The 16,850-nt window shown below is 50.3% G+C and overlaps 1 protein-coding gene and 1 non-coding gene across 2 annotated transcripts in view; one reads left to right on the forward strand and one right to left on the reverse strand.

Annotated features, from left to right (window-relative positions):
* XXYLT1 (xyloside xylosyltransferase 1) overlaps window positions 1-16,850 on the forward strand; it is a 206,788-nt gene that overhangs the window by 27,845 nt on the left and 162,093 nt on the right. The window contains exon 2 of the mRNA XM_066241343.1: window positions 5,481-5,628. Within this exon, the coding sequence (XP_066097440.1) occupies window positions 5,481-5,628 (148 nt within the window). The remainder of the gene's footprint in view (window positions 1-5,480; window positions 5,629-16,850) is intronic.
* TRNAD-GUC (transfer RNA aspartic acid (anticodon GUC)) lies at window positions 6,354-6,429 on the reverse strand. Its single transcript has one exon. It is a non-coding gene; the product is annotated as a tRNA-Asp (tRNA).

A 16,850-nucleotide genomic window follows, 5' to 3' on the forward strand; every position in this document is an offset into this window, starting at 1 on the left:
GTATTCAGTACTGGGAAGTCATTTTAACTGCATTGGAATGTGGTGATATGTCAGCTGTCTTTATCAGGCTCCTACTTCATTCCTCACAAAATTCCTATGAGATAGGCCCCATAATTCTTCCCCATTTTATAGAGGAGATAAAGTTTAAGTATTTGACCAGGGTTGCCAGGCAATCGAGTGGTGGAGTTAGCATGTGAACCCAGAACTGCGAACCCACATCTGTGCTTGACTCTTGGAGGCACCCATCCCCATCACTGGCATGATTCCAGCCAAAACTGGGTGCCCTCAGAGCTGGGGTGAAGCTCCATGAGAGGGGGGGGGCGAGTTTGCCCACCCATTGCCTCTGACTGACGATGGCACACTTTCTTGGAGACTCCAGATGTTGCCATAGAATCCTTCCTACCCTCAAGGCAAGTGGACATCTACTTGCTGCTCCTACAGTAGACGGATTCCAGCATGTGACAGGCGCCAGAGTGTTAGGTTCGGGTCGGTTTCCCAGAGCTTTGCGTTGTTACAGTGCAGCCAGCGCTTTTCCAGGAACGGGCTCTGCTGAGCACTGCTGTCAGCTGGAGCAGCTGTTACGCAGGCGTTGGTGTTTCCTGGAAACCTGGTGTGTCTGCACCCAGGCCCAGCTCCTGCCACCTCCCTTCTTGGCTCCAAGAGTTGGTGTGACCTGGTTCCCAGTGGGACATGCCAACTGATAAGTGAGTTTTCTCCATCAAGTTGAGCTAAGGCTTGCCATGGCTTTATGCCTCCGGTGAATGTTTAGGGGAGCAGTGGTCTGATTTTTCAGGCCTTTCTGTGCCAGCAAGCCCAGGGCCAGGCTGGTGAAAACTTCTTCCCCTGCCTGGCACCAGGCTTGCTGTTCTGGTTGCTTTGGCCTCCCCATGTTGGAAGTGTTGAGAATGTGCTGTACACAGTGGATATGAGGCAAGCCTGCCCCTCTCCCCTCCCCCAGTTGTTCTTTTTATTAAAAGATTTGAGTCTTTTCAAAGTCTCATGTTACATAGTGCTCTCTCAACTACATGCTTTATTTTGAAAGGCAAAGTACAGCTTGAGAACACAGCCAAAATAGCCTTAGTCATTATTGAATTTGGGTGCTGCTAAAAGTCACAGGACAGCATTAATTGAGAATGGAAGTAGGCAAAGACATGGAACAGATTCAGTACTTATTCCTGGGGCTTTGATTCTAGTGGACTATTGGTATAAGTGAGCCTTTAAAAATCCCTAATAATAGGAAGGTAATAAGTGGCTACAAATATATATGATTATAGGCTGTTGGAAAAACCAGCTGCCTTAATGATATGAACATAGGTTCTTTTGGGTTAGGATACAATTTCCAGTGACAGCACCCTACGTAATTTCACAAGGAGCTATCTCCAGCATCTTAAGTAGATGACAAGGATGATGTGTTCTGGAAAACTGCTTGGACGACTCAACTTGACTCTAGGGTTGGTAAAGGCATTAAGGTTGAGGATGTTAAATATATGTAAATGAATATAATATTTAGATAAAAGTTACAAATAGTGACTTGACTTTTTAATCTACTTCCCTAAAAAACATATAGTCAAGGCCCTGGCCAGTTGGCTCAGTGGTAGAGCGTCGGCCTGGCGTGTAGAAATCCCGGGTTCGATTCCAGGCCAGGGCACACAGGAGAAGCGCCCATCTGCTTCTCCACCCTTCCCCCTCTCCTTCCTCTCTGTCTCTCTCTTCCCCTCCCGCAGCCGAGGCTCCATTGGAGCAAAGATGGCCCGGGCGCTGGGGATGGCTCCTTGGCCTCTGCCCCAGGCGCTAGAGTGGCTCTGGTCGCACGCCCCGGAGGGGTAGAGCATCGCCCCCTGGTGGGCAGAGCATCGCCCCCTGGTGGGCGTGCTGGGTGGATCCCGGTCGGGCGCATGTGGGAGTCTGTCTGACTGTCTCTCCCCGTTTCCAGCTTCAGAAAAATACAGGAAAAAAAAAAAAAGCATATAGTCAAGTTGGTGCAAACCATTTCTGGGTTCTCTTTGACCAATTGCATTCAATATGAGAGTTACCTTATATTCCTGGTTTTCCAGGTTACGTGATAATTCTTCCTGCAACCCCTGATGTGGGGAATTTGGAAAAGAGGAGGAATGGAGGGAGGGTAGCATTTTTCTCTGCCCTTCTCCCTCTCTTTTTTTCTTTCTCCTTCACTCTTGCTTCTCTGTGCCTTCCGGCACTAGACCTTGCCATTGGGAGATCATGGCTTGCAAACGTGTTGTAGACATCAGGAGGCCTGGGTGTTCTGATTCTCACTTGCAGTGTCTGTGGTTTGGTTCTTGCTGTATAAAGCGTATTCTATGGAACATATTAGTTTATCTTTAAGCAGATTTATTATATGAAATATTCATTGGAGCAGCACTTGGAACAATGTACTGAGTACAGTTTGTCCATATAAATCTGTTAATGCTAATGGGATGTAATAGTCTCCCAGGAAGCTTTGGGGTGAGATGAGGGCCTGAGTGTGGGGAGAATCTGACTGCTGAAGTCTCTCTCTCCCTCAGCTCAACAGAGGCAGGGCCTGCTTGGGGGCGTGGGTGTGGTTACACATCCATTCTCTTTTTTAGTGAATGCAGAGGCTTCCGTTTCTGTGACACTCTTCTCGTCAGCTGCAGCTTCCTGTCAGATTCCAGGTTCCAGCGGTGGTGCTGGGTGTCATGAAGTTCACAGGGAGAAGCTGGCTGTGAGGGAAGATTGATCTGAGGAGTGGGGTTCGGGGGACTGTAGAGGGAGGTGAAGGCAGGGTGCTAGCACTCCGGACCAATTACAGTGTGGCATCCCCTGGGCTAGCCTCTTTATCTGCATGTCCCAGGTAGTCTTAACAAGCTACCATAGGAGGTAGATATTACCATTTTTGTCCTTGAGGCTCAGAGAGGTTTAGTGAGTTGCCCAAAGTGCGATTCATTTAGTTCAACTAACCTGTAGTGATTGGCAGCCTGCCCAGGGTCCAAGGGCTGGCACAGGGCACAGAGCAGGCACAGCTTCTGGCCTCAAGGCATGCCCCATACAGTCGGTGTGGAAACGTAGCTGTGGGAGAATCAGACAGGGAAGTGGAGTCTTCCGCTGGGTGATACGGGGTGTACCTGAGGGCATGGTGAGCTGTGGCAGCTGTGCAAAGGCTGTAGTATGTGTCCAAGCCAGTTTGGAAGGGGGATAGGAGTTTACCAGGCAGATGGGGGCCGGCAGGGGGGGCAGGGCTGGGAGGGGGGGTCCCAGATAGTTTGAAGAGCAGGTACAAATATACAAAGACATAGATAGGGCACCAAGGTGTGGTGGGCAGGGTGAGGACTGCTGGGCTTAGTTCTGTCCAGTCCCCAGAGGAGGGTGGGAGGGATAGGAAGCCAGAGCCGCTAGTGCAGGGCCTCATACGCCTCACTGGGAAATGTGGACTATGACAGAGGGCAGTGAGGAGCCGTCGGAGTACCTGAAGCAGGGAAAGAGAGAAATGGATTTGTATATATAGAAGATTGTTCAAGAGGCACAACAGAGGCTGATTGGGGGGGGGGCAAGGCCAGGGACACCGTGTCTGGGTTTGTGATGCCTGTGTAGTCAGGAAGTCACGGGCAGGGTGGGGGCAGCTCATGTGGGTAGCAGGTGAAAGATAGAATTTGGAGCTGGTCTGAATTCCCCATCTCAGGTTGAGAGGCCACAAAAAGATAAAGTCAAAGTAAAAGGGAAAAAGCAGCCAGAAAAAGGGTAAAGGAAAATAATATATTAGAAATGTCAAGAAATGTAAAAGAGACTTCTCTAAGGAGATTCGATTTTAAAGGATTACAGTTAGATGAGGAGTAACATGATATAAAAGTTTTTCTAAGTTTTATAGTGTTTTAGAAATTTAAGTAGACTAGACCTAAGGATAAAAGCAAACACGTGAGTTCAGCTAAAACCAGATTTCTGGCCAGAAGCAGAACCTCAAGCAGGAAGAAGCAGACAGGGTGGTTATCACCCTGCGGGCCTGAGAGCTGATGCTTCTCACAGTGTGGCAGCTGAAGGCTCTGGGAGTGCAGGCTGGGCAGGGGACACCATGAGGCCAGGCCAGAAAGGAGCCTGGGCAGCGTAAATGACAGAATGAGCCCGCCTGCTTGAGAACTTCTTGGGTACCACCCACACATGGATTTTCTCCTGCTGACATGGCCACTGACCATGTAAGCAAAGCCAGTCAGGGGATTCATGTGACCACTCCTTTCACTGTTGGTGTCCGGTTCAGACAGGTGCTTGCCCTGCAATTGGCATGGTGGTGGCTGAGCGGGTGTGGCGGCCTTGCAGGCTTGTCTTGTCCTTTTGTCTTCCAGGGAAGAGGGAGGTGGAGGGGTCATCAACAGACTGCTTGTGAGAGGGAGGTGGTGGAGGAGAAATATCTGGGCTTCCGGCTTGCGCTGCATTGTTGTGTCTCTTGTGTACAGTGGAGTTTTCTAGGTGTTGCAGGGCACAGAGCAGCAGGGAAAACTTAAAAGAAGTACGTGAGCAGGGTGTGGGGTAGTTTGGTATCTTGATTAAGGCTGGGCTCCAGGAGGGGTGGACTTATTCTGGACTAATGTCAAATAAGGAACCAATTCATTAGTGTCCCATTTGTCTACTCTAATCACTGGTCCTGCTGATGTCTTCCTCCCTTGTTGGTTGCTGTTAAGGAAAGAGGGTGCATTTATAGTGGGAAGAGCATGGGGCTTGGAATCCGAAGACCAGGGTTTAAGTGCTAGGTCTGCCACTTACTAGCTTGGTGACCTGAGGCAAGTATAACCTGTATGAACACCTGCTTGTTTGTAATTTGGAGCTATAATAATGATGTCTGCCTCACTGAAGGCCCAGGTTGTCATGGGGTCAGTGTGTGTATGAGAGAATAAACTGCAGAGCTGGGCTGAACAGTGGAGACATCTCTAGACTCTACATGTTCAGTGGTTATTCCTTATACCTCTCACAGCATCTCCAAAGTGTCTGGGACACTCGTGAATGCTGGTAGGGTTGATGGATGCATTTCCTGTGGCACTAGGCATTTTCCCAGCCCCGTTTTCCAGGGACCCTCTCACTGTTCACACTTTGGACAAGGAGGTGGCACAGCTGACTGGCCTTTGGAACATGTGGCAGCCACCAGGAGTGGTGATGCTGGGGCCAGGCCAGTCACTCAGGTGTGCTGAGGGTTCTGATTTTAGGACCTGACAGTTTCACATGGTTTCCAGTCACTAGGCACGAAGCCACCTTCACGACGGCCCAGGTGGAAGTTCAGAGCCGAAAGCAGTCTGGGGACTGCTCCCATTCCCCTCCTTGTTCCCACTCCTCTTCCACTACGCCCTCCACGTACCTGCACGCCCTTCACACCGGATGGCCCCGTCCCCATAGTCCACATTGTTTCAGTTCCCTGAGCTCTCACTTGCTGGTGAGCTTGGGGAGCCACACTGTCTGGATGTGTGTGCTGGGTGTCCAGAGCCGGCTTGCTCACTGCTGTGGTTTCCTCTTGCCTGCTGCAGGTCGTTTTCCATGATGTTGCTGTGCTGACGGACAAGCTCTTTCCCATCGTGCAGGCTATGCAGAAGCTCTTCAGCGCTGGCTCCGGGACCTACTACAGCGACTCCATCTTCTTCCTCTCGGTGGCCATGCACCAGATCATGCCCAAAGGTAACCTGGACTGCCGGCCTCCGGTATCTGATGTTTGCCTCTGTTTCCCTGGCTCTAATACTGCTGATGCCCTGTATCAGAGGGCTCCCCTAGAACACAGAGAGGGCAAGGGGCCAGCAACGCCCTTTGCGTAGCACCTTCCTGCCCTGAGAGGCGAGGGCAGGGCCCTCGGTTGCATAGCTCCCATAGTATGAGTGGTGCAGTGTGGTGTCCGTGGACTCAGGGCATTTGGGCTCTGGCCCTGACTCTGCACCTTGCACACACCCTGCCTCTGGGACTCAGTTTGCTCATCTGATAAATGGCAGGTAGAACTCGTGACTCTCCATCCAAATCAGTGATCCTGTTCCTTCTAGTTTGAATCTGTACTTGCCTGACTTTAAAATATCAAATCTAAATGTGAGAGATGCAATTTACAACTGAGTAGTACTTTTTTCTTTTTTTGTATTTTTCTGAAGTTGGAAACGGGGAGGCAGTCAGACAGACTCCCGCATGCGCCCGACCGGGATCCACCCGGCATGCCCACCAGGGGGCAATGCTCTGCCCCTCTGGGGTGTTGCTCTGTTGCATCCAGAGCCATTCTAGCACCTGAGGCAGAGGCCATGGAGCCATCCTCAGTGCCCGGGCCAACTTTGCTTCAATGGAGCCTTGGCTGTGGGAGGGAAAGAGAGATACTGAGAGGAAGGAGAGGGGGAGGGGTGGAGAAGCAGATGGGCGCTTCTCCTGTGTGTCCTGGCCGGGAATCGAACCTGGGACTCCTGCATGACAGGCTGATGCTCTACCACTGAGCCAACCAGCCAGGGCGAGTAGCACTTTTTTCTTTAAACTCTAATGTCCAATTAAAAGGTTTTCTGGGATTTGGTCCCTCCAGGACAGAAGAGACACGATTGTCTGTTGGGTGATGGGTCAGCCTCGTGTGGAAGTGCTAGCACGTTCACTCATCCTCGGACTAGAAGTCTGTGGTAGCCTCACTCGAAGGGGTGTCCCAGGCTTCTGGATTCTTCTCCAGATGGTCCTTGATTGATTTTGGAGTCCTGGATATTGCCCAGTTTCTGACCATGGTGAACCATGACATGAGCCTTTTAGGGGAGAGGGGAGAAGTTTGGGGGTCTTGGGGTAGCAGCTCCCTGGCTGTGACTGGCTGAGTTCCCAGCAGTGCCCAGACCAGACAGACCGACTGCCTGGGGAACAGCCGGGACATCTGGTGGAGGCCCGCTGCTCCAGCCCAGCAGCCAGATGTGAGGGTGTCCAGAGCACCGGTACTTGAAGGGTCTGGTAAGCCAGGGAGTTCAGGAGCTGGAGGCTGGAGCTCGGCTTCTTTGACAGGTTGTCATACCAGAGGAGAATCTAGACTTTGTCCTCACAAAGCAAGTTCCTGCACTACGAAGGCCCTGGAATGTTCTCTTAGCTGTAAGACAAGGGCTCAGGGAGCTTCATGGGGCAAGGTCTGAGGAGAGAGGAGACGAGCTCACCAAAAGGACCCGGGGGAAGAGAGAGACTGAGGACTTGAGTGACTGGCCCAGGGTTATAGAGCCATTTAAGTGGCCGATCTGTCTGACGTGGAGGCCTACTTCTTCAAATAGCAGTTACCTCCACCCCCAGGTGGGCCATAGGGCGCTCTCTCTCTCTCTCTCTCTCTCTCTCTCTCTCTCTCGGCAGGCCTGGTGTAGATGCTCAGACTGGAGGGAGGTGTGCTTCCTGCTCTCCTGGTTTCTAGGAGGGCAAGACAGATGTAGGTGCTGGTTCTTGCTCTGAGGCTCAGTATTTGCATGTCTGAGCCAGTTTGTCTTTGTAGGCCTCGGTCTCCTCATCTGTAAATGGTGAGGCTGATCTGGTGGGCTGTTTTGATTGAAGAGTTCAGGGTCACAGGAATCCCCTTTGGGGTTCTGTAGTTTGGGGAGCCAAGGGAAGAGTGGTTCTACCTTATCCTGCCTCTCCTGCCCACACTGCACTCCTAGCAGTCTTTTTTTTTTTTTTTTAATTTTTTAGTGATAGGAGGGGAGGCAGAAAGATACTTCCTCGTGTGCCCAGAATGGGATCCACCTGGCAAGCCCACTAGGGGATGATGCTCTGCCCATCTGGGGCCATTACTCCATTGCTCAGCAGCTGAGCCACTTTTTAGCACCTGAGGCGGAGGCCACAGAGCCATCTTCAGCACCTGAGGCCAGCTCACTTGAGCCATGGCCATGGGAGGGGAAGAAAGAGAGTGAAGAGGGAGGGGTGGAGAAGCAGATGGTCACTTCTCCTGTGTGCTCTGACTGGGAATCGAACCTCGGACATCCACACACTGTGCTGACGCTCTACCACTAAGCCAGCCGGCCAGGTCCCTAGCAGTCTATCTTGATCACTGGGTAGATCAGACTTTGGAATAGGGTTCTATTTAGTCCGAGTTCCGTGGTTAAACGAATTTAAGAGTGCCGACTAGATGGGCCTTTGGGGCTTGACCAGTCCTGTTGTTTCACATGCATGATTGGCTCTGACTGAAATGCTGTGACCGAAGAGTGGACAGAAATTAGCAGGAATCTGGGGGGGGCGTGCCTGGCCTTCCTTTCCCTCCTTCCCTTGCCAGCTGCTAGGTCTCTGCCCACCAGGTGCTAGACTAGACCAGGTTATGTTTTGGGGCACCAGAGGGAGGGGAAATAGACAATCCTTCTTGTGGACTGTCAGGGCGAGAAGATATTTCTGCCTCACAGTGCTAGGGAGAGCCAGGCAGTACGCTGTGAAGTGCAGATGATGAGTTAGGGAATCCCTCTGCCCCTCTGACTTCCCTGTTGGGCTGCCTGGCCATGCCCAGGAGACAAGGCTTTGACCAGAGCTTTGCTGTGCATGCTGCAGATCAGATCATTGGTGTCCCTCCAAGCGCGGTCCCTGCCTCCACGGGGCCTGTGGCGGGAGGTGGGGAAGGAGCCGAGTGAGATGTGCAGCGGGCAGACCCAAACCGCAGTCTTTCCTCGGATTCTTCAGATGAACAACAGTGTGCTGCCAGAGATTCATTTCTACATCTGCCCAAAGTCTGCTTCCTGAGCAGAGAGTTATTCGGAGCTACTAAAACCCGGTATTCATAAAGTGAAATGAGCAGTCCTGGCACCCCGCAGAGTCGGGGGTGTTCCGCCAAGCAGTCTGGCTGCTGCACTGCGCTGGGCCACGTGCGAGGCCCCTGGGCGGCCCCTCTGGGAACCCTGCAGTGCTCCGGAGGGCGCTTTGATTCCAGGCACTGTTAGTGCCGTCTTGATTTCGTCAGGGCTCTTTATTGCTGCCTTTTTGGTATTCATTATTTTAAATCATAGAAATTGTTTTGGGCTTTGTTGATGAATTTGTTCTTGTGTAATTGGGGCTATTTTGGTTGTTTTGTTTCACGGCATTCTTTTTCTCCCAGGAAATGAGAATGGAGCTCTGGGTGCCACCCAGGAAGGCTGAGTCAAGGAAGCTGAGCTCCCCTGAGTTATATCTTAGGAGGTCCCATCTGGTGTTTGCCTCAGAATCCGGGTCCTTTCTCTGTATCCAAGCTCCTCCTTCCCTACACCCCCCGTAGTATAAGAATCACTGTTCTGCACTTGAACCATCTTTAAGTTATGGTTACTTCTTTTTCTGTCTTCGAAGCAACACTTATTCATAAGAGAATATCTGAAAACTACATTAAAGTAGAAAAACATTATCTCTTTACTTCTACATAAACATCATCACTATTCTTGATTATCTCATGTTTTCCCAACGTGTAGCTTTTTAATAACCTAGGCAAAGTAGGAGTTATAGTGTATATTGAAAGCATTCTGAGTGTAACATATCCAAATATAAAATTAAACCTTCATTTAAATAAAAAAAATGGAAGTGTACAAGTGAAGCTGTATCTCATGACATTTTCAGTTAGTGTGACTCATCACCATTTTCTACGTAACCATAGTCATTTGAGCAGGTTTCGAATGGTGGCATTGGACTCACGTTATCATTTCTCTGTTCTTGGCTACCCAGATGTGTTCTATTTTTTCTATGATCATACATTATACTGTGATGAATATCCACATGTGTAAAGATTATATTTTCTAATTGGGATTATTTCCTTGTAACTCCCCATGAGTGGAATTGCTGGGCCAGAGGTGACACAAAGCCAGCCTGCGTCAGGTCCCCTGCTGCCACACCATGGTCAGCCTGCACGAGGGAGGGTCTGTACTGTCTCTGAGCACACGGGTGTTCGACCTCCTGGAGAGAACTCAGGCAGCCACACAGGATGAACATGAAGACAGTTGCCATCCCCACTTGACAGGAGAGGAAGGGAGGAGCTGAGGTCAGGCCATTTCTCTGAGTTTTAGGGTAAGCTGGGCCTCCTGTGTGGGTTTCTGATGCCTTGGCCCAGGCTTATTCTGATGGCCAGACCCAAATGCCCAGCCTCTCACACCCTCACAGTGCCTTGAAGCTTACAAAACCTAGCTCCTCTCTCCTCCTCCTTGGCCCCTCGCTGCAGCCCTTTGGAGGGGGCTGGCTGGGCTGGCTGAGGGCCAGTTAACCCCAGGTGTTTTGCCCAAACCATCCCCTCGGGTAGCGCCACCCAGACCCCGTCTGCAGAGTGGGAAACGAAGGGGCCCTGCAGGCAAAACACGCTGGCTCCGCTTTTGGGCAGAGCTTGTTTTTCTTTCGGTTGCTGGTTGGAAGGGTCCCATGTGGCTGGCTGGTCTTTTGGCACACACTTGCCTGTCCATGTGTCCTTCATGGACATGTGGCCACTCTCACCCCCTCACTCACACCCGCAAGGCTTTTATCTCCTGTCGGTGGTATTAGGTTTGTCATTGAAAATATCTTATGCAATCAAAGAAAAACATTTTTGGCCAACTGGAGCTGGAGGGAGTGAATAGCAGCTCTTCAGGGACTGCAGCCACTCTCTCCTGTGTCCACAGCTCCTAGGAGCCGTTGTCTCTGGATGACTGACATGGGCCATAAAAGCAGCCCTTATCAAGGCCTCTGAGCCACAATGCTTGGTGTGTGATTGTGATGGGGTTTCCCTGGCAGGGAGGGCAGGGGCCTGGACACCTGGCAGTGTGTAAAACTCCCCAGAGGCCCTGGGAGACTTTCCACGTAAGGCTCCTGTCCTGTGGTCAACCCTTTGCCAACACAGGGGTCCTCGGGTACAACAGCCTCAACATACAATGTTACGAGTTTACGACGCTCACTCCCATAAAAACTTAAAAAAATTGAGACGTGAGTGTTTCAGCTTTTGCCATTAGCATCGTACTTACGGACTACGTGGGACTATGTGGGTGAACTAGTTTTGCTGTGCACGGCGGAAAAATGTGCAGTAACATAGCATACGAGGGAGGGAGCTGGCGTCCTCCAGTACACTTACCTACGCCACAGTGGACTGCTAAAGCACAAGTGTTCCATTTGTGATAGGCTAGCTAGGGTGTGTTTCGACTTACACCAAAATTCAGGTTATGTCACTGTCGTAGGAACTGAATTGTGTTGTATCCTGAGGACCCCTATACATATCCTCTGCCGGGCTCTGGTGTTTGCATGACATGGTGCTGGCCACTCTGGGTGTCTCAGAGATGTTTGTCAGGTTGCTCCTTTATGGACTCGTGGTGGGGTAGGTGGTATGGCCCAGCAGTTAGGCAGAATGTCAAGAAGGCTTAAGGGTGATCTACCCAATGCTGAGGGTTTCAGAAGAGGATGAGTCATAGATATTTGGCAAGAAGAAAGAGGACTTCATGGAAGAGGTGGTACTAGGGCTTTGGGTGGGTAAAGTTTCAATGTGTGTGGAAACAGGTAGGAAACTTTGACAGCTGGGAAGAATTGTGTTCATTTGGGAATTAGCATACCCCTTCTTTTGACAGACGGAGCAGGGCACATGTTGGGAAGTAGTGAGAGAGAAGATGGTCAAGGGAGGTTGGATGTGCTGTGTAAGCTTGGATGCCAGGCTGAGGGCTGGCCCGCCCAGGACACAGGAGACAAGACCTTTGTGGCATTTTTGACGGGGGGAACCTCACAAGGTCTATGCTTTAGGCGAGCTGATGTGTCTGAGATGGGACATGGATCTCAGGGGAGTTGTTAGGGTCCAGCTGCATATCTTTTTTGAGTGTGCTGAGCTGGACATTGCGGACAGGCTGTGAGAGACTCCCTGGCATCAAGCAGCAGCTGAGGCAGAGTGTGCATGTATGTATGTGTGTGTACACATGCTTATGTGTACCAAGCATGAACACGTGCAGAAGGGGAGCTGTAGTATCCACTGAGAGCTGGCAGGCGTCTCCAGCTTTGACACAGCCTCCCTCATTCCGTGGGGGCCCAGGGCTACAGTCATTACACTGACTGCAGCAGGAACAGTCATTACACTGACTGCAGCAGGAACAGTCATTACACTGACTGCAGCAGGGACAGTCATTACACTGACTGCAGCAGGAACAGTCATTACACTGACTGCAGCAGGAACAGTCATTACACTGACTGCAGCAGGGACAGTCATTACACTGACTGCAGCAGGGACAGTCATTACACTGACTGCAGCAGGAACAGTCATTACACTGACTGCAGCAGGGACAGTCATTACACTGACTGTAGCAGGGACAGTCATTACACTGACTGCAGCAGGAACAGTTACGAGCTGTTTTGCAGCAGGGACAGTAATTACACTGACTGCAGCAGGAACAGTTACGAGCTGTCTTGCAGCAGGGACAGTCATTACACTGACTGCAGCAGGAACAGTCATTACACTGACTGCAGCAGGAACAGTTACGAGCTGTCTTGCAGCAGGGACAGTCATTACACTGACTGCAGCAGGGACAGTCATTACACTGACTGCAGCAGGAACAGTCATTACACTGACTGCAGCAGGGACAGTCATTACACTGACTGCAGCAGGGACAGTTATTACACTGACTGCAGCAGGAACAGTCATTACACTGACTGCAGCAGGGACAGTCATTACACTGACTGCAGCAGGGACAGTCATTACACTGACTGCAGCAGGAACAGTCATTACACTGACTGCAGCAGGGACAGTCATTACACTGACTGCAGCAGGGTCAGTTATTACACTGACTGCAGCAGGAACAGTCATTACACTGACTGCAGCAGGGACAGTCATTACACTGACTGCAGCAGGGTCAGTTATTACACTGACTGCAGCAGGAACAGTCATTACACTGACTGCAGCAGGAACAGTTACGAGCTGTTTTGCAGCAGGGACAGTCATTACACTGACTGCAGCAGGAACAGTTACGAGCTGTCTTGCAGCAGGGACAGTCATTACACTGACTGCAGCAGGGACAGTCATTACACTGACTGCAGCAGGGACAGTCATTACACTGACTGCAGCAGGAACAGTTACGAGCTGTCTTGCAGCAGGGACAGTCATTACACTGACTGCAGCAGGGACAGTCATTACACTGACTGCAGCAGGGACAGTCATTACACTGACTGCAGCAGGGACAGTCATTACACTGACTGCAGCAGGGACAGTCATTACACTGACTGCAGCAGGAACAGTCATTACACTGACTGCAGCAGGAACAGTTACGAGCTGTCTTGCAGCAGGGACAGTCATTACACTGACTGCAGCAGGAACAGTCATTACACTGACTGCAGCAGGAACAGTTACGAGCTGTCTTGCAGCTTTTAGCAACATTGTGGGTTCAGAAAAAGAAGAAATGAGGTTAGGATAGTAGAGCAGACAGTCTTCCATTCAGAGCTACAATTGTAGGGTTATAAACTATAAAACCAATGCAAATAATCCTGCCATCCAGTCACTTGCCTGCCAGTCCTTTCACTTTAGTATGAAGTAAACCCATCTGATTGCTGTCTCTGAGCACCAAATGGAGACAATGCCCAGAGGGAGTGACATGAATAACATGGTTGTTGGAGAGATAAATGAGGTTGAGGGAAAGGTGGAAGGAAGGAGGAAAAAGGTATTTTGGAGCCTGGTGTACTCCTAGAGCCTTTGGAGATGGGTGCAGGCTTACCTTTACAAACCCCTGAGTCCAGGCAGATGGAAGTCAGGAGGAGAGAGGCCGACTACCTGTTGAGACTTTGATGAGGTCTGAACCCTGGAAAGCTTGAGGAAATGGTTTTCCTCCATAGTACTTTCCTTCCTAGACCCTGTAAATCTTGCCCCTGGGCCCTGGAACCCAGGATTACACCATAGAAACAGGCTTTAGCCTTGCTTTATATCCGCTTGGCTTCTGGAGGCTAGCCTGGGCACCTGACCATTTACCCTGGTTTCCATTGGTATATGGGGCTATAAAATTCCAGTTGATTGACTTCCTGATGAGGTTGGACAAAAGCAGCTCCATATGAGATAGGTGATCTATATACCTTGGGCCCCAGTGGGGTCTGGAGCAGCCACTCGCTCTGGTTTGTGCCCATTCTGGGGTCATGTTTCCAGATGCCCTGTGTTTCTGTTGGTTTCCCTCCCCTCACGTTGAAGAGTAAAGTTTTGCACATTGTCCTGCCCACATTCTACACAGAGGGGGCACGGGGCCAAGTTGTGGCGCCTCTCCTGACTCAGCCTGTGTGTGTGTGTGGGGGTGACATCTCCAGACTCAGGGTCCCATGGTCACTGGCCATGAGCTATGCTGGCAGAACTGGTGTCTAGACACCTCTGTGTGCCTGGGGGGGTCTCAGGGAGGTCATCCTTGGAGTGTAGGGACTGTCACGCTGACTTGTTCTGTTGGGGCTGAGGAGGGGGTATTTGAGATGAGGAAGTGGGTGTTCTCGCCTATTTGGGGACAAAATGTCCATCAGTTGCAAACCCTCATCTTTATAGAGGGTGTTCATGTTTATGTTCATAAAGAGATCATTCACCACGATCCCATTTTCAAGACAAGGGAATTGAGGCACAGAGAGAGGGAGAGACTTTATCAGAGTCCCAGAGCCGAGGGTAGCAGGGGCAGGACCAAGGCTCTCTGACTCCCATCCAGTGCACACCGAGGACATTTGTACACTTTCCTGACTTGGGCTAGACGCTGGCCATGCCGTGTTGCCATTTTTATTACATCAGATCAATGATACATCATGTCATATCAAGGGTACATGATTTACTACTGTTGATGTTGATCTTGATTACCTGGCTGAGGTAGTATGTGTCAGAGTTCTCCACTGTAAAGTTACTCTTATTTCCCCCTCCTAGACTTAAAGAATGTGGATGGTCACCATTTTTATTTTTTTGATAGTCACTTTTCAAAGGTTATGTGTCTACTGCTTGGTCCTCATCCCTTTATCTTGCTGCTGCCACCAACCATGGTCTGTGGGAGTCCAGGGATTTTGAAAAGCTGCTTCACCATTCCAGAAGGTTGGCCCCGTTCTACTGTGTGAGTCAACTGATGGCCTTGTTTGAGCTTCCCTTGACTTCTAGGCCCAGTGTCTGGAGGAGCACCGAGCCACGCAGGTCTGAATCCGGCCATAGGGGGAGTTGGTAGGTAGATGACAGAGTCCAGGCTCTGGGTCAGACAGAACTGGGTGCAAAGCGCATCTTTGTGACTCACTAGATTTATGAGCACGAGAAGTTACTTAGAGATGGTTGAACGGTGTCATGGTTAAGAACGTAGGGCCGGAGGCGGACTGCCTGTGCTCAGTGCGGCCCCATCACACCTGCTCTGTGTCTCTCTGATCACGTGACCAAACCTGTCGATACTCAGTTCTTTCATCTACAGAACGGAGATAACAACAGTGCACATCACATGGGCCGTTACGGGAGTTAAATGAGTTAGTACAGTATATATACATATATAACACGCTTAGAACAGTGCCTGGAACATGGTAGAGCATTAGCTGGTCTCCTCTCTGGATCTGTTTCCTTATTAGTGAAACAGGGATGATGTAGCACGTACCACAGAGAGTTAACGAGATGGTACCTGTAATGGCCCTTAGCACTGTGCCTGGCACATGGAGGATGCCCAGTAATTGTTAGCTGTTTGGGTAGTGACGATAAGCCATGCCTCCCAACACGGTACCAGAGGGTGTGGGGCTGGAGTTATTCTCAGATGTTAGACAACCAACTTTGCCTTTTGGAAAGAGTTTCTGATACAGGATAAGGAGATTTGCTGGATGATCCTGGGCAAGTCATCACATCTCTTGTCCCCCAGGTGAGAGTTGCCATCTCTGACCTGCCTTCCTTGCAGGGTTACTGTGAGCTAGAAATGGAGTAATGTAGCTAAAAATTTATTTCCCCTAAACCCCCAAAGACCTTTTCACCAGCTCCCGGATTTCAGGTACCTGAAATCTGTACATTCACAGCGCATTATTGTCACCACCACCATCAGCCCCATCCTGCTCATGTTTTCTAAGGGGACCTGTGTGTGTAAAAAGACTAGGCAAATCCAAAATGTTGTACAGTCCCTGAAAATGTAGGGGTTGGGGCCTGAGCCGCCTCCTTCTGGGATCACCTCCTTGAAGCCTAGTGGACACTAGCTATTGTAGAAAAGGATGACAAAGTCAACGGGATGGACAGAGGTGGGGGCAGCTTTGCCCATCTCCTGGCATCATGGGTGCTGTCACCCTCAGCATCTGCCCCTGGGGCCTTGCTGTCCTGAGGCTGGAGGCATGTGACTGAACTCTTGAGAAGACAGTCTTGGGTCTGCTTTGGCCCAGTGGTGCCGGGAGAGAAAGGCTGGTGTGGATTTCTGGTAGTTAATATGCCGGTGCATCTTAGCCGAGGTTCATGGGCCCTCAGAGACTGGAGGCAGGGCCGAAAGCCTGCAGGCTGGGGACAAGACCAAAATGGAAAGCACTAGACAGGCAGTCTCATTTCTGCATTCAGTCATTCGTGCTTTGAGACGCTAGGTCAGTGTGCAGCCTTTTATAGAAGCCCATTAAAATGCCATCTATTTTTTTCTTCTCTTAAGTGAAATGTGACAAATATAGTAAATGCTATATTCATTTTGGATTTCTTTGTTCTGTGCTTTTTGTATTTTTACTTACCACCGTACGAGGTCTTTAATGTTGTCTGCTGTTCTTTCATAATGGTTTCCTAGAACACAGAGGCTTTTAAGGTTGGTTTATGGAACTTCATAACTTTGTTCAGTTTGAAACCAAATTAGGAAACTAGTCTATAGTCTGTGTTTAGTTATCCATCCGTGAGGCAGTTATGTGCATCTAATGCGAGGGTTCTTGCAGAGGGATGTGTATATGTTCCGGAACCTGGGGTGTGGAGGAGAAGGGGCCCCAGTCATGGGAGAGAGGAACCATTTTGTCCTCTCCTTTACCCGCATGCTTACTGGACTGGAGGAGAGAGGTCCTGTGGAGAC

This window comes from Saccopteryx bilineata, chromosome 8 (assembly GCF_036850765.1).
Source record: "Saccopteryx bilineata isolate mSacBil1 chromosome 8, mSacBil1_pri_phased_curated, whole genome shotgun sequence".
NCBI lineage: Eukaryota > Metazoa > Chordata > Mammalia > Chiroptera > Emballonuridae > Saccopteryx > Saccopteryx bilineata.